Source organism: Alosa alosa, chromosome 1, assembly GCF_017589495.1.
Source record: "Alosa alosa isolate M-15738 ecotype Scorff River chromosome 1, AALO_Geno_1.1, whole genome shotgun sequence".
Taxonomy (NCBI): Eukaryota; Metazoa; Chordata; class Actinopteri; order Clupeiformes; family Clupeidae; genus Alosa; species Alosa alosa.
The window spans coordinates 2,122,667-2,140,848 of NC_063189.1; the positions used below are offsets into that span (position 1 = coordinate 2,122,667).

The following is an 18,182-nucleotide window of genomic DNA, read 5'->3' on the forward strand; positions in this document are numbered from 1 at the left end:
CAGAGATTGCTAACAGGTGTTTTAAAATATCTGGGAACTTTCCGGAGCTCTGAATGGCAGAGGATAGCTACAGATCAGTTCACACAATCATTGAAGTAGGCTGCATTATGGGCCATAATTTATGTCTTTGTCAATAAACATAGAAGAGGCGAAGCGCAAGTTCAACATCAAACAGGACTTTTCAGCACGTATCAAACCATGTACGGCCTAGCCCAATGAACGCCTATGTACATAGACAAAACACTCGCATCAAAGCAGGGTGACTTCTTCGGACTTACGAGTGCTGTCAAATCAATCGTATATGGTTTACTCTAGTGGTTTATAGTCTAGTGGTGTGGTGGTGAAGTGCAGTCATGCTGCGTTCAAGAGCGTATGGTCTACATCCCGTATAGCCTATATTTTAATGTAACGTTTTTAATGGTAAGAGATCGCACAGGGATGTATAATGAGCGGTTGTTTAAGATTAAATTACAATGCCAGACACCTTCAAATATGAGAGACCCCCTCAGATGTTTGACTTTGTTGTTTTCATGGGAGCCAATACTCCCTCTATGGGTGCTCGGCTCCCTCTGGCTCCCACATAATTCGAGCACCATATTTGTAGCCTATTTGTAACAATTGCATTTATTCATATATGCCATATTCAAAACAAGTCCCTTACTGTATAAATCCCTTACTTTTGACCTAAAACACTTCTATTATTACGTCATTTTAAGTAATGCCTACTGAATTTACCCCTAACCCTTTCAATTTCCACTTAATTTCCCCCTTAATCAAGGAATTCTTTAAAGTGTACTTAATTATCCCCTTAGTCACAATAAAGGGAACCTCTGACTTGACACCTTCAATGTAAGATTAAGGGGTTTCACACTCATACCTTAAAATGGCATTTTAAGGTCAAATGAAGGGGCCCTTAATTTCAGTTAATTGGTTTTGGTATGTTTTCATTACTTCAGGTGTCCCAAAGTCGATCGAGTCCAGTGCCCCCCATCTTCCCCCAGCATTCTAAATCAATTGTATTGCTTTATTACACGGCTCTTCAGAGTACTGCAGAACGTTCCATTCACATGAATGGGCCTTCTCAACGTTCAGGCCTATGTTAAATCTACATAAATCACCGGCAAAGCATTTAATCACCGCTGTCAATGGCAACGAGTTTTGTGCTTCTGATTAATGTCTTTCATATCACTACGCAAGGACTGGAACTACATTCAAAAGTGAAAGCAGACGGTTGATCAGCTGTGTTCTAAAGAATGTTTGATTCAAGTTCAGCAGCGTGTGTTGCGAACTATTTGTTTCTCAGCAAATGCCACGATGAACGGTAACAAATAGGCTAGGTTATGTAGGCTAAAAGTCATATCGTGGGGAGTTTATTATTTAGTTTTGGCAATTAGTCATTATAATAAAAGCGGGATAATGTATAGAACGCCGGTCATTACTGTGAAAATAAGTCCCTTCAGGGCGGAACAAGACCCTCGCCGCGCCGCCGGGTCCGGGGCCCTGTCGGGACTTATTTTCCCAGTAATGACCGGCGCTCTATACATTATCCCTTACATGTAGCATAGTAGGCCTAACATTATAAACCCTTTCAACAATAAAAACAAAAACAATGCTTGAACGTTCTATTTGGTTCCCAATCTACTTCCTCTTCCTCTATGGACCCTTTCAAGAGAGTTCCATTATCAGCATCACAGTTGGCCCCACAAGACTTCCTTTTTAACATTTCATATGTTATCTTAACGTAGAGGAAGTAGATTGGGGCCCAAATAGAACATTCAAGCATTGTTTTTGTTTTTATTGATGAACGGGTCTATAGACCATTTGAAAGCTTGGACTCTTGGGAATCCATATATGACAACATTTGACATGAATCTGTATAGTGCTTTATATTAGATTAATTTTCTCAATTAATTTGTTTAAAAAATGCACTCCTCCCCCTGCTCCACCTTTGGTGCTTCCCTAGTTTCTAGCTGCAGTGTGTACCCCTTGTATACATTCCTGCATACAGTGTGCATAGTCTTATTTTATACACATCCGTTGAACCAACAAAGAAAATGAAAAAAATAGAGACTTTTGCGTAATCATTTTTGGGTGACCAAAAGTCCTATGGGGAGTTTCCATAGGGTATTTTACAAAACGCATGAGCATACCTTGGCATATAATGGTCTTAAGTTCTCATATTTCATTCTATATCGATCTACTTTGAGATACAGATTCACAAGACCTGGTAGTGGGCCTCAGTTGTGTTTCCAAGACAAAATGAATGACCAAGAGGGCAGAATGTGGTAATTTCCAGAGATGTACAAAACCGCCTAAAAAAACATTCTACCTTTTGCCACTCTCTGACAGTTCATCACACAGTCAATCTATTGGTACCAAAATAATCTACTAGGCCTCTGCTTTCAAAAGAGGTCAATCACTTGAATGTAAGTTAAAGTCTGTGGAAACAGGGCCATTGTTAGTAGGCAGTGTGCAATTTCAAGCAAAAACTCAAAATGGAGGCATTTCCTCCTGGTGACCTCTCCTTCCATGCACTCTCTTCTCTCCTTTCAGTGCTGGCAGGACACCACCCTGTCCTCCCTGAGCACTACCATTCCTGACCACTAGAGGTCAGTAGAGTATAGAACAGTGTTTCTCAAACTTTTTCAGACGAAGGACCACTTAACCAATAAAAAAGAAGCGCACGGACCACCTAGCTAAAAAAAAAAAAAGATCAGACTTACTTCAATAGTATATTAGCCTACACAATAGGCCTACTCACTGAACCACCTTGCTTATTGTCTTTGCACTTTGCTTATTGTGTTAAAGGAGTCCTATTTAAACTGGCATATATTACATAGACAGTGTTGCAGAACTGTTTGGATTTAGCCTACATACAAGTTGGTTCAATATTGCAAACAACTCATCTATATCATATTTTACCACGTCTGCTCGCGGACCACTTGGGATATCTTGCGGACCACCAGTGGTCCCCAGACCACACTTTGAGAAACACTGGTATAGAAGATGTGCATGGGTGGGGACGATTAAAGGCATGACTCAATAGAAGTATCCGTAATCTCTTGTGAGTTGTGCAATATGACCTGGTAGCTACAGCCAATGCTGTTACACTGGGTTTGCTTTCCTAGTGAGAAACAGCCACATGGTTAGTTTCAGCAGGGGGGTGATGATGATGATGTCATGTTTAGTTTCAGTGGGGGATGATGATGATGATGTCATCACGATGAAGACGTGGAGTTCCTGTCCTGTCCTCAGTTCAGCACCAGCATGTCCTCCAGGCCCGCTAAAAACACACACACACACACACACACACACACACACACCAGGGTATATACAGAAATCCTTAAGTTGAATTTAATACCTTTTAATATCTTCACAATATTGTTTAATACCAACACGACTTCGAGCTGCAACTAGCGGCAACCTTTCAAAATTCAGTGTTGGGGGTAACTAATTATAAAGTAACAGATTACTGTCATTTTTGTTACTTAACTTTCTGAGTAAGAAAGTGCAGCAATGCTTACAATTCAAATCAAGTATCTATTATTACAGTTACTGGATACTTTTTTGCTTCAATAAAAACACTGGCCTATACACAATTATTTGTTATTTAATCCTAACCCAAGATAAAAAGTTATTTCATTGTTATGTGTAGGAAGAGCACACACTTCTCCAGCACTACACTCTTTCTTTCACTATCATTCTATCTCAATCAAGACAAAATGACAAATGAAAATCAGAAAAGGTTTACTGGACTTTCTTCTAAAAAGGCCCACGACCATATGCAGTACACACACAAACACACACCCTTGCTGTCTCATATAATTTGCCAGTCAAGGTATCGCATTCAAAAATAGGCTGTCACATTTTACTAAAAAATACTAATTATTAATTGGGTGCTGCTGGAGAATGTGGGCCCCATGTGATACTAAAATACTTTTGGGCCTGCATGCCCCTGTGACAAAAAAAAAAAAACTTAAATGGTGACTTCTGGGGAATTTTGTGGAAACTAATTGACAAATTGACTTAAAATATATTATATTATAATATGTTGATAGCATATTACAATACAGCCTGTACAAACCTACACAGGTTCTTATATTCAACTAATTTTAAGCAAGTCTATTGGGACTTTGATCTCATCACATACTACATCAAGGGAGTAACCCTATAGCTCCTGAGCAAGCTTTGAATAATGTAAAGGTAACGCCTGTTAAACTAACCTTAACATGACATTTACTGAGGGTAGAAAATGTTAAATCTTATAGCCTAAACCTTATCTTATAGACTAAACAAAGCAACACTGTCAGGCCTATATTTAACCTCTATTCTGTAGTCAAGGCAGGGGTAGCTCATTGCAAATAACCTCTTATAACATGTGCATATGTTTACATGTTATATTATTTTTTTTCCCCTTTCATTTAATTATATATTTGTTTGAATGAAAAGGCCTTCTGCCTTTATGGGGACTTTTAATTTGAAAATGGGTTATTGTGATACTGTACCCCAGTGGTTCTTAACTGGGGTACAGTTCCGGGACCCAAAAGTGGATCGCGGAACCGTTCTGGGTGGGTGGCGGAGCTTGTGGTTAAAAAAGAAATCGCTCATTTAAAATGTTACATCAGATCTAATATTGGACCTTTATTTTGATAAACTTTATTTGTATGTCCGTCATTGCCATGGACATGGATAGACAATGTTTATGTGACAGGTCATGTTAGACATCACTTTAGCAGTAAACACAAGTAGGCTATGACCTTGAACATTTGGATTTACTTAAATTGAGGACAAAAGGGGGACAGAAACCCCAGTGTGTGGTGTGCAATGAATTGCTGGCACATGAGAGCATGAAACCATCAAAACTAACATGCCACATGGAAATCAAGCACCCCTTTCAAAGACAAACCTGTCGAGTAGCCTAGTTTGATAGGTGACATTGAAGACTTCACAAATGTAATTCCAAACAAATAGGCCTACAGGCACTTTGCGTGTCTTAGCATGTAGCTCACCAAATCTGTTGTCTTGAACGCTATAAAAAATATATGGATCGCGACGTGATGAACATGGGAAATTGTGGGTCCCAAAGCCAGACCAGTTAAGAACCCCTGCTCTACACCACTGCTGTAGCCTATGTAGGCTAGGCCTAGTTTACTGTATGTCTGCTGCTCTTACAGGCTGTGTCATTGAAAACGCGATGGCGCAAATGATTACTTTTTTTGATGGCAATGACAGCTGGTAGCGTAGACATACTGATAGCTTCAATGAAGCATATTTATGTGGAGACAGTAGCCCTACGTGGCCGATGAGCCAGGCAGTCGACTCTTCCACCTCTGATTGCGTCCGCCCATTCTTGTTTGCTTGCTAGTAGACTCCAGAGCGGTAGAAAAATGGCTCTGGTAGACTCCATTTGTGACCTGACGGCATTCACTCCCATCCAGGGGCATTTATTGTCTTTTTACAGACGTGGCAATAAGCCTCTTGGCTGTTGCCAACTAGCCTAAGCCAGTCTTTGAATCTCGAGTCCTCTAATCAAATGTCCGAAAAAATAAATTTTCCCATGACATCGTCAATGGTAGCGAACTTTTGGCAACAAGTTTAGGCAGTAAGCCAGCCGTATATCCAGTTTGAGCATAGAGTTTGAGGGGACGCTAAACGTTTTTACCGCGAACGCACACTGACATATCGCTCAGGTCCTACTCGCACATATAATTATATAAATAATAATATATAAATATAGGCTAGTATAAATAAATTCACACGAATTTTAGGAGATAGGCCTGCACTTAACACAAATGGAAAACATCATAGTTAGTGGTTCGAAAATTTAATACCTCATCAGATGACGTTTATTACTTTTTAATACTTTTAAATGGCCTTAAATTTGGCTAATTTCATTTACTACCTTTTAATACTTTTTACAACCCCGCGGACACCCTGCACACACACACACACAGACACACACAGACATTGCACACAGACATCACACACACAGACATCACACACACACGTTAAAAATAGGCTGGAATTTAATCACCTGCCATTAGCGTCTCCTTCCTCACTCTCTCTCTCAACGTTGGGGCTTAAAATATGACAGTAATTGAGCTTTTGCATGATTCCTGAGCATCTTTAATTGTGTGGAAACTGCTCAGCAGAAAACCTTGTTTAGACGGAGATTATTCTGGGCCTCTGGAGACCCATGGGGCACCTTACACACACCACACATCACACATCACACACTCTTAAACACACACACACACACACACACACTTGAACATACACACACACAAACACACACTCTTAAAAAACACACAGACACACATCACACGCACACCTCACCCAACACACACGCTTAAAATCTCCAGTATCTCACACCCAACACACACTCTTCCTCCTAAAGTGTTCTCCACCTCCACCCAACACACACTCTTCCTCCTAAAGTGTTCTCCATCTCCACCCAACACACACTCTTCCTCCTAAAGTGTTCTCCACCTCCACCCAACACACACTCTTCCTCCTAAAGTGTTCTCCACCTCCACCCAACACACACTCTTCCTCTTATGGCCGGACGTCCAGCACCCCCCCACACACACACACACACACACACACACACACACACATATACACACATACACACACACACACACACACACACACACACACATATACACACACACACACACACACATACACACACACACACACACACACACACACACACACATATACACACACACACACACACACATACACACACACACATATACACACACACACATACACACACACACACACACATATACACGCACACGCACGCACACACACCCCCCACACCCCCGCACCCCAAACACGCACACACGCGCGCACACACGCACGCACGCGCACACACGCACGCACACCGCACCGCCCTACCGAGCACACACATGCACGGGGGCACACACACACACACACACACACACAGCCCTCCCCACAAAGTGGTGTCCCGGTAAGCCAGAGCCTCCACAGGTGGGGCTCTGCCCTCATCCCGGTGTGTGTGTGTGGTCAATGATGATAATGTCGCGTGTGCATGTAGATCTGCTCCCTCCTGGAGCCTGAAGGTGATCTGCAATGGAGGGCCACTTCAGATCTGACTGGTGCGCACAAAGCCCAGAGTGTGTGTTCGTGGAAATGGGTGTGTGGCATGTGTATTTCCCTAGTAAACAATGGGTGTGTGTGCCTGGCAGGGGCGGTGGAATTGGTGTGTGTGTGTGTGTGTGTGCTTGTGTGTGTGTGTGTGTGCTTGTGTGTGTGTGTGTTAGTGTGTGTGTGTGTGCTTGTGTGTGTGTGTGTATGGTATGTGTGTGTGTGTGTGTGTGTGTGTGTGTGTGTGGAGATGCCCTCAGGCCTGGATTAGGCTGGTAGATCAGTAGGGCTTTTTGCCATGAGTGTATTTAGGTGGTTGCCTGCACACACTTCACTAGAAACCCACTTACGGCGTCCTCACATGGACACATCAGCTCTCTGTGGTTTAATTGGCGGGTGGTGTGGGTTTGATTGGCGGGTGGTTTCCCATAAGTAGTGGGTCTGCTGTGTATTGACGGCACAACTCTGTTTCTATCTCTGGAGGCGTCCAACAGAAGATCGCTACGCTACGCTACTACAACACTCAGACCAGACGCTACGCTACGCTGCATAAGAGTGGACAACACTCAGACCAGACACTACGCTACGCTGCATTAGAGTGGGCAGTTAGCACTCGGACCAGGCGCTACGCTACACTGCATTAGAGTGGACAGTTAGCACTCGGACCAGGCGCTACGCTACGCTGCATTAGAGTGGACAGTTAGCACTTGGACCAGGCGCTACGCTAGCAGGTGCTACTGGCCCACTGGGCACCAATGGACATGCGCTGGACAGGAACTACCAGGTAAGACAGCAACACAAAGAGCCTGTAGGAATGTAGAAAAAATGCTCTTAAAAAACTCAATTGGCTGGGAACTTTTTAAAAGAAAACCTCTCCCACCTATTGCAGTTTACACCTTAATGTAACTTTAATAGCAACTCATTATAATTATACTTGTTGAAACACATTCGGTGTTGGTCATTAAGCTTTCTCAAAGATCCATAAGGAACCTTTAAAAGCTCTAGAACCATAAGAAACCTTTGAAAGTTCTAGATCCATAAGGAATCTTTAAAGTCAAAGTAATCTTGAATTTCCCTGGGGATCAATAAAGTATCTATCTATCTATCTATCTATCTATCTAAAGATTCTGGATCCATAAGGAACCTTTAAAAGTTCTAGATCCATAAGGAACCATAAGGAATCCAAGACATGAGCCACTACTGTGCAGCACTAAGAACAGAATCAGGGTCTTGTGCTGCATTCAAGACAACTCGGATGTTGGAGGTCAGACTTCAGTTCCAGTCTTGATGTTGGGGTAGATGGACTTACCATCGAGCTCAAAAGTGGTGTTCCATTGTACTTTTCCCAGTAGGAGGACAGACCTCCGAGTTTGTCTGGAATGAAATTGGGAGATTCCAACTAGGACAACTTCTGAGTTATGTAATGTAATGTTGTCTAAATGACGCGCTGATCGGTGGAGTTGATCTTCCCCTAATGACACTTAGATTCATGAGGTCAGCAGACCCACTAGCTGAGACGTCTCAGCACCATCAAGATCAGCTGGTGTGTTGCACAGACAGGTGTTAGAAACTCTTGTGAACATTGTTATTGACTTCTGTGTGTTTGTGACTTCTGGGAGCTTACATGTTTGTATGTATGTTTTTGTGTATGTGGCTTTGTACTAATGTCTGCATGTTCATGTGTGTGTGTGTGTGTGGCTTTGTACTAATGTCTACATGTTCATGTGTGTGTGTGTATGTGGCTTTTTACTAATGTCTGCATGTTCATGTTCATTTCCATGACCTACAGTACTATACAGTAATCAATAGTATTGACCAAAGATTTCAGACCAGCGTTCGAGACTTTTTTTAAGAGTGGGAAATGAATAAATGGGCTTTGAAAAAACAGGTAGGGATAACCAACCACTCTAGCAGTAATGGAAAAAAAATCATAACCCAACAACTTGATAAGAATTCCCAGATTTTCCATGTCTGGAATAGATTTTATTAGAATGCCTGTTAGTAAAGTGGTGTGTGTGTGTGTGTGTGTGTGTGTGTGTGTATGTGTATGTGTGTGTGTGTGTGTATGGGTGTGTGTGTGTGTGTGTGTGTGTATATGTGTGTGTGTGTGTGTGTGTGTGTGTGTGTGTGTGTGTGTGTGTGTGTGTGTGTGTGTGTATGTGTGTGTGTGTGTGTGTGTGTGTGTGTGTGTGTGTGTAGGTTTACCATCCTGGCTCTGGTGTGTGTGGTGGTGTGTGCAGGGCTGCACTCAGATGGGCGTGTCAGGGGCGGGGCCTCCATGGTATATCTGAGGCGTTTCATTGGCTGCGCCGTGAGGGAGTTCAGCTTCCTGGCCAAGAAGCCGGGATGTAGTGGCCTGCACATCACCACTGACGCCTGCTGGGGGCGCTGTGAGACCTGGGAGGTGAGGCGCGCGCATGCACACACACGCACACACACACACACATGCAGTACACGTAGAACCAGTCACACACAGACACACACACACACATGCAGTACACATAGACCCAGTCACACACACACACACACATATGCTGTATACATAGCCGCGCTGAATAAAAGTGTCAGCTAAAATGTATAAATAAATAGTTTAGTTATTACACACTGACATGTGAATGCTAAATGCTATATGTTATTACACACTGACATGTGAATGCTAAATGCTATATGTTATTACACACTGACATGTGAATGCTAAATGCTATATGTTATTACACAATGACATGTAAATGCTAAATGCTATATGTTATTACACACTGACATACAAATGCTAAATGCTATATGTTACTACACTCTGACATGTAGTCAAGTCAAGTCAAGATTATTTATATAGCGCATTTCATACACAGAGGTCATTCAATGTGCTTCACATAAACAAAAGCAAGCAGGGTCATTCCACGTCAATTCAACCAGGGCCCACGCACTTAGGTCTCAAGAAATTCTGAAAAAATGTGTAAAATACAAATTTTGAGTTGAGTACAGTTGAGTACAGTTGAGTACAAATATGTCTTCTGAAGGCTTAAACAGAGCCCAGCCAAAAACTCCAATAAAATTTGTATCAACTTTGAGGGACAGCTATGACCATGCAGGATTATCCAGACCAAACGTGACTATTTTGCTACATACTATTCCTATTTATGTACCAGCATGCAAAATGTGAGCCTCCTACATGGTTTAGTTCTTGCGCTGTGGGCTTGTTAACTTTGACAAAAAAAAAGAGGCCGAACAAAATCGACAATCCCTCTCCCCCTGTAAAACTGGCTGTATCTTGGAAAGTATTGATCTTACATAAGAGTAATTTTGCAGTGTGTCTCCTGGGTAACATAGGTACACCTGGTAATTTTTTCAGAATTTTTTGAGACCTAAGTGTGTGGGCCCTGGTTGAACCGACGTGGAATGACCCAGCAGTAATACAAGACACAAGCACAAAAGGGCAAATGCTAAATGTAGCCCAGTGTTATAATATAAATCCATACTATACCATACCCTCTAACCTGGATCAGAAGACTGAAGGCTGAAACTGACCTGTGAGTTACCAGGGAGATTCTCCAAACACCAGCATGTAGTATTATGGGATGTGAGGTCTGCTGACCAGTGGAGCTGTTTGAGTTCAGCTGAGTATCTGTGTCATGTAGTATTATGGGATTCATGAGGTCTGCTGACCACTGGAGCTGTTTGAGTTCAGCTGAGTATCTGTGTCATGTAGTATTATGGGATGTGAGGTCTGCTGACCACTGGAGCTGTTTGAGTTCAGCTGATCAACTGTGTCATGTAGTATTATGGGATGTGAGGTCTGCTGACCACTGGAGCTGTTTGAGTTCAGCTGATCAACTGTGTCATGTAGTATTATGGGATGTGAGGTCTGCTGACCACTGGAGCTGTTTGAGTTCAGCTGATCAACTGTGTTGTTCTTTCCTAGTCCAGGTGCAGGATGTTGTTTTCAGCTGTTTCCTGTGCTCACCTGTGTCTCCATAGAAACCGGTGCTGGAGCCGCCCTACGTGGAGTCGTACCAGCGCGTGTGCACGTACAACGAGACGCGTCTGGTGACGGTGCGCCTGCCCAACTGCTCCGCCCACATCGACCCCACCTACACCTACCCCATCGCCCTGCGCTGCGACTGCGCTGTGTGTCTGACCAGCACCACCGAGTGTATCACGTCTGTCTGACCACACACACACACACACACACTAACACACACACACACACACACACGCGCACACACACACACACACACACACACACACACACACACTCAATGTCATTCTCATCGTCTACAAATTCTTTCCTTCTTTCCTTCTGTTTGCGCTGATCATGAATATTAAATCCCCAATAAATCCCACAACATGGAGCTGATATCTGAGTCTTCTGTGCTGCTCACACTTCATGACTACTCTGGGTTTACACACAGCAGACCAGTGGAGTGAGAATATAAAGGGAATAGAAGAGTCCCCATAGCCCTAACAGGAGAGCACATTAGAATATAAATGGAATAATAGAATAATACTCAACTGCACCTGTGACAAACCTGCCTGAACACGTTCCCTAACTCTAGCACTAGGTGAACAGGAGAGCACATTAAGAAGAGAAATGAAGGGAATGATCCCTCTATGGCATGACATTTATTTTTTATTATTTTACCCCACCTTCAGTAGGTAGAGTATGTTGGTAGGGTATGTTGCTGATCGGATCATAAACGGCCACAGCAACGAAGAGGAATGACCGAAGAATTTGTAGTTTTTTGTGGGTTCCCACATCAAGGGATTTGCGCTTTGTCTGGTTACGGAGCTGTTGGATCATAAAGAGCCATGACCAAAGAATTTGTCGATATTTGTTTAAGATAAGCCATTAATAGACAGGGGCTACAATATCCAGGCCCTACTTGTCTACAGTGTCTACCGGTACTTGTCTACAATGTACCCAAGTAGCCTAACTGCACCTAAGCAACACATTATATTATGGTGCGGCCCATGCACAGCGATGGAGAGAGAAGACGAGAGAGACGAGAGTGTTTAGAACTGAGATGTGCAAGTAAGTAAGTATATATACTCTTTTGATCCCGTGAAGGAAATTTGGTCTCTGCATTTGTCCCAATCCGTGAATTAGTGAAACACACTCAGCACACAGTGAAGTGAAGCACACACTAATCCCGGCGCAGTGAGCTGCCTGCTACAACAGCGGCGCTCGGGGAGCAGTGAGAGGTTAGGTGCCTTGCTCAAGGGCACTTCAGCCATGCCTACTGGTCGGGGTTTGAACCGGCAACCCTCCGGTTACAAGTCCGAAGTGCTAACCAGTAGGCCACGGCTGCCATAAAATAGATACACAGAAGGCCTACACAACGCCGACAGGGTGAAAATGGGTAGCCTAACTTTTCGGAGTGGGTAGTCTAACAACTTAAAATTATGCATAGTATGCATTCATAGTTTTATGAATAGGCCTAGTATAATTAAAGGCATTTAACATTAATCAAAATCATAACTTTTTTTTTGGGGGGGGGGGGGTAATGAATGTCCCGGATTTTCACAAATCAAATGTGGCAACCCTAGATGCCAGGTTACCACTGTTAAGCCTTCTGGAGGTGCTGTGGGCCCAATTCAATGAAACACTGCCAGCCTGTGTGACCAAGTTATATCACTGTTATGGTTAATAACTAATGTAAATAATGGTTAGTTATGGTTAGTAACTAATGTAAACAAGAGTTTCTGAACTTTACTTTATGAGTGCACTGAAATCAAGAACGTATGACTCAAATGTGCCAAAACCTTTGGAAAAACACACACAAAAAAGTGACCTGATGTAAGCTGTGTGTGGATGTGTAAAACTAGCACTCACATTTTTTTTTTTAATTTGGTAATGCTGGTTAATATCATAACAAACCTTTTTGCATCTAATCCTCAACACTGAAGACCAGTTTGGCCACTTCTGTGTCACTGGCAAGTTACTGCTAGTGTAACAGAGGCGAACTGAGCTAGCATGCTAGTTGCGCGTGTAAATCCTCACACCCCAAACCTTAAGAACGCTTCTAACTGCTGAGTTGGAAGCCTGGGCTTGTAGCTTGGTGGTTAAAGCGTTCGACTCCCATGCCGGTGTGTGTTGAGGTGGCGGGTTCGAGGGCCGTGAGCGGACGAACCGACCTCTGTTACACTATCATTGCCCAGTCACTCAAAAACTTGGTTCAAACAGAATGTTATTGTCCAACAGCTTCAAAAACCAGAGAGCAGACCAGAGCTGTTTACAGAGTAAATATGGTTTATTGTGCAGAAATCATATGATTACATTTAGCAGGTCATAATGCAGAGTGATCACCCACCCAGTAAACTCCACACTGTCTACAGATCAATGGAGATATGGCAACTTGGAGACCCTTACTGAGAACCCTCTATCACGATGCAGAGTGATCACCCTAAACCTAATGCAGAGTGATCACCCTAAACCTAACCCTAGACTCCCCAATGTCTACATGCGAGCAAAGATTAATGGAACACAACTTTAAAAAATACAGACATGACAGAAAAGTATGACTTATTCTGTAGATATTCCTCTCTAGATATCCAACACACTCTCCAGAGTGCAAATCACACAAGAATCACACAATGAGGTTATTCAAACGATTCAACAAAGACCATCTTTAATGTCAATTCCTAATCCTTCTTCAAAATTCCATGTATACTTATTGCCAAATAATAACTTCTAGAGTAGACATTCCATACAGATGAACTCTTCTAGAGTAGACATTCCATACAGATGACATTCCATACAGATGAACTCTTCTAGAGTAGACATTCCATATAGATGACATTCCATACAGATGAACTCTTCTAGAGTAGACATTCCATTCAGATGACATTCCATACAGATGAACTCTTCTAGAGTAGACATTCCACACAGATGAACTCTTCTAGAGTAGACATTCCATTCAGATGACATTCCATACAGATGAACTCTTCTAGAGTAGACATTCCATTCAGATGAACTCTTCTAGAGTAGACATTCCATTCAGATGAACTCTTCTCATGATGGTACGTAAAAGCACAATAATCAATGTAATCAAGCAAAAAAAGAAACTAAAACAAAAGCTTTATTCAAACCCAAAAACCCAGAAACCCAGAAACCCAATATCAATATCAATCGCTTGTTGCCTCAAAAACCCAATATCAATATCAATCGCTTGTTGCCTCAAAAACCCAATATCAATATCAATCGCTTGTTGCCTCAAAAACCCAATATCAATATCAATCGCTTGTTGCCTCAAAAACCCAATATCAATATCAATCGCTTGTTGCCTCAAACACCCAATATCAATATCAATCGCTTGTTGCCTCAAAAACCCAATATCAATATCAATCGCTTGTTGCCTCAAAAACGTCCAAACTGACAGTCAGTGTAATAAAACAAGCACTGAAATAAAGCATCCCTGCTGATGGAAATAAAAATGAGTGCTATTGCTATTGGTGCTATTGGAGATGGCCATGGTGTACAAGGGAAGGCGAGTAAGGAAACCCATTGAAGGTTGAAAACAAAACTGAATTGATAAATGACTGAGTACTGTACAATAGTCACTATAATGATTATATATAACGTGTATAAATACAGAATAATTGGATCCACACCATGTCGATGAGGTTCACTAAACACTTCCAGCCAAAATGAAATAATCTCATAATCTATCTGTCTGGTCATAATGATGCTCTTGATTTACATTGATTGATTGATACTTTTGTTCATGATTTGTTCATGTACTGCTTTGCTTTCTGGGTTTTACTATAATCCACTTTACGTTTGATCTCCTTCAGTTTCTTGACCCTCTCTGTGTCCTTCATCTTCTCAATCAGGAGGTCCAAGCTGTCAAGAGTGGATGCTGAAATGGCATTCAGGGCGATCTTATCCAGTTCGACAATATGCTGGTACGCCTCTTCCAGCAACTGTGACTGCTTTGCTGTCAGCTCTTCAATATCTTTTTTAACCTGTGACAAAAGACTCATCTCCTTCTTTGCTTGTGTTGTAGCATTCTCATACTTCTTTTTAATATCATCCAAGGTCTTCTGAACCTTCTTTGTTTTGGACACATACTTATACTGATCTTTCACATGTTTCGTTACATGACACTTTCCTCTACATGAAACACAGTGATCGTTTCTTATGACTTCACACGATGCAGGACAACTGGCGTGTGTGCATCCGGGATAGTGACAGTTCTCTTCACAGGCAGTACAGCGCATAACTCCTTCATAAAACCTATCCCACCAATCCCACCACCACCCACGTAGGTTGACAGATCCTAAAACATTGTATGGCTCGTCAACTTCTATGGTGAAGTTCTTGTTCTTCTCCATGTCTTTTTCATGATTCTTCAAACCCGTCTGGATCTGTTCCATTTCTCTCTTTACTAGTTCAGACTGCTCGATTCTCTCTCGCAGGCTTTGGACGCAGGCAGTCAGCCTGGTACGGTTCTGGTACTGGTACGTTCCACCAGAACATTCACAGTGTTTCACACTTTTTGAGATTGTTTCTTTTCCAGAAATGTTGTGAATTTTTTCATTCCTCTCACTGACATTTCAAACGCTGTTTTCAGGACTTCTGTGTCCTCTGTGTCCTCTGAGTCCTCTGTGTGTCGGTTTTCTTTCTGGCAGTTATTAAACAGGAAGTGAACAGGCTGATTCTTCTCATTTTTGGCACATTTAATGTTTGCAGTTTCAAGAGCATTCAGGGCATTTGTAGGTGTCCTTCCATCTGAGTGTGTGATGAGAGCTATGATGTTTTCCTCCATGTCATTTCCAAACAGAGACATGACAGAATCAAAGATGTACATCAGTCGATCACTCACTCTATTTTCTGATGCTTTCAGCACCAGAGCCACTGCATCAATTTCTTTAACTCCATCTTCTGATCTAAACCAGTCATATAGTCTCTGACTGATGATGTCATCTGTTCCTGTCCCTTTGGTGTCTCCAAACCCAGGTGTGTCGATGATGGTCAGAGAGTAAGGCAGAGTTTTGCTTTCAAACCCAAAGATCTTGTACACAATCACATCTGATGTCTGACTTTCTGCTTGAGCTTTCTTCTCCTCCTCTACGATCTCAAACCAGATGTCATCCTCCCACTCCACTCCCATGGCGTAGTTGAGCAGACTGTTCATAATAGTGGATTTCCCCGTTCCTGTTTCACCCACAAATAAGATTGTCTTATTTAATTGATTATTTTCCACATTTTGTTCACCAACAGTCATTGTTGTCAGAGTTTCAATCTCCCTTTTCTTTGGTTTCAGTTGGTAGACAGCAGGACGTCCTGAAGAGATCAGAACACTTTTGGAGATGAGGTCCTTGTACTTGGGAGAAATGTTACTCCTGAAAAGCAAAAGTACAAATTTGCCAATTCATATTTATGCTTTCATTGCTTGAACTTTGAAACCTTTCTATTTACAGTAAAAAGTACATGACATAACATCTGAGCTGATGTGTATCTAGCTTGGATTGTGGTTGTGTTTGTGGTGTGAATGTGCTTACTGTGCCTATCATGTTTATGATCAGAGGACATTTTGTATTACATTGTCTGCTGCAGATGTGATGTAATGGACCATCTGTAAGGCCCGTCTTTTGCTCAAACCTTTTGCATTTCTAAAGAATTCCTTTTGCATTCAATTTACATGTGTGGATACCTGTGTTTGATCTGTATTGTCTTAGCTGGCCATGGCGCTCATGCATAAAGTGACCATTTGCTCCTTGTTCTGGCCCCTCTACTGAGAGGTAACTACTTGAGGGCCTACTTAATGTCTTATAGTGAGATAGGCCAACCTCATTATCATACAGTATTGCTCTGTAAATATGTGTTGTGAATAATACATTCATGTTTGGTCTTGAATTAATACTTGGTTTCGTTACAACTTAATGTATCTGTGCATAGTTGTAGACTAAGAATTACACTGTAGCATAAAGTTATGTTATCCACCTGGGCCACACCCATCCACCTCAGGCTCTGATGAGTCGGGGATGGCCAAGTCAATGATAAAGGTGGAGGCTCTGATGAGTCGGGGGTGGCCAAGTCAATGATAAAGGTGGAGGCTCTGATGAGTCGGGGGTGGCCAAGTCAATGATAAAGGTGGAGGCTCTGATGAGTCGGGGGTGGCCAAGTCAATGATAAAGGTGGAGGCTCTGATGAGTCGGGGGTGGCCAAGTCAATGATAAAGGTGGAGGCTCTGATGAGTCGGGGGTGGCCAAGTCAATGATAAAGGTGGAGGCTCTTCTCTTCCATCTTCTCTTCTCTTCCATCTTCTCTTCTTTTCTATCTTGGGCCTCTCTCTTTTTTCCCCTCTTTCTCCCTCTCCCTTTCTCTCTCTCCCTCTCTCTTTCTCTCTCTCCCTCTCTCTTTCTCTCTCCCCCTTTCTCTATCTCTGGGTTTGTATTGTTTTATCAGGTGTATCTGTTATCTCTAACTTGTCAAGTTTATCTCTGTGAATTGGTTGTTTTCTTTTGTTACCATTTGCTACTTTGTTACAGTAGACCATGTGAGTTTACTTGTAGCCTACATTCAACTGAAGTGATATTGGTTACATTTACCTTTAAAAGGCTTCATGCCCATTAAATTGTTAATTTGCCTACCAATCGTATATCTTCAATTCTCGTAGTGGGCCATGCCATTCTCCTCCATAGCTGATAAACTAGTTACTTGGTAATTAATGGTGATACAAATTATTAATCAAATGGAGTCAGATTAACGAGTATGTAATAATATCATTGCCATTTAACTCTTCACCCTATTTGTCCACACAAGCTCTTTCAAGTGAGGATATAGCTCGACGTCTCAATGTTCTGACGCTATATATAATTTCTTGCGTCTTACACATCCAAACTGTTACAATTTGGCTGATGTACACTAGTGGCACATATGTGTAAGAAGCACCTGTGTCATGACTCGGAGCCACAATGCACCTCAAGGCCAACAGGTGGCTCATGCTCTCACATTACGTCAACGATGCAATCAACACTTCCGGGTCAAGCTCTTCAGCACAATAAAAGGCCAAGGCGCGGTTGCAACAGCGCTCGGTCATGAACTCACATGCTCTCAAGGA

At 42.3% G+C, this 18,182-nt stretch overlaps 2 protein-coding genes across 2 annotated transcripts in view; one reads left to right on the top strand and one right to left on the bottom strand.

The window, feature by feature from the left end:
- Positions 1-11,286, top strand: part of LOC125300210 (glycoprotein hormone beta-5-like) — a 26,130-nt gene extending 14,844 nt beyond the window's left edge. Inside the window, exons 2-3 of the mRNA XM_048251936.1 lie at positions 9,360-9,523; positions 11,095-11,286. Of these exons, the coding sequence (XP_048107893.1) occupies positions 9,360-9,523; positions 11,095-11,286 (356 nt within the window). The remainder of the gene's footprint in view (positions 1-9,359; positions 9,524-11,094) is intronic.
- A 3,552-nt stretch (positions 11,287-14,838) lies between these two features.
- Positions 14,839-16,343, bottom strand: LOC125300238. Its single transcript, XM_048251975.1, has 3 exons — positions 15,666-16,343; positions 15,377-15,573; positions 14,839-15,229 (listed from the first exon to the last, which is right to left on the bottom strand). Exons 1-3 carry the CDS (start codon positions 16,341-16,343, stop codon positions 14,839-14,841), a joined length of 1,266 nt encoding a protein of 421 aa, XP_048107932.1.
- Between the last annotated feature and the right edge of the window lie 1,839 nt (positions 16,344-18,182).

What these genes read in the sequence shown, in the direction of transcription:
- LOC125300238 (XM_048251975.1), bottom strand. Translation starts at nt 16,343, where the DNA reads ATGACTGTTGGTGAACAAAATGTGGAAAATAATCAATTAAATAAGACA. An exon ending in AAACAGCGTTTGAAATGTCA is followed by an intron (nt 15,574 to 15,665) that starts GTGAGAGGAATG and finishes GGAACGTACCAG; the next exon opens with TACCAGAACCGTACCAGGCT. An exon ending in GGATCTGTCAACCTACGTGG is followed by an intron (nt 15,230 to 15,376) that starts GTGGTGGTGGGA and finishes TGTTTCATGTAG; the next exon opens with AGGAAAGTGTCATGTAACGA.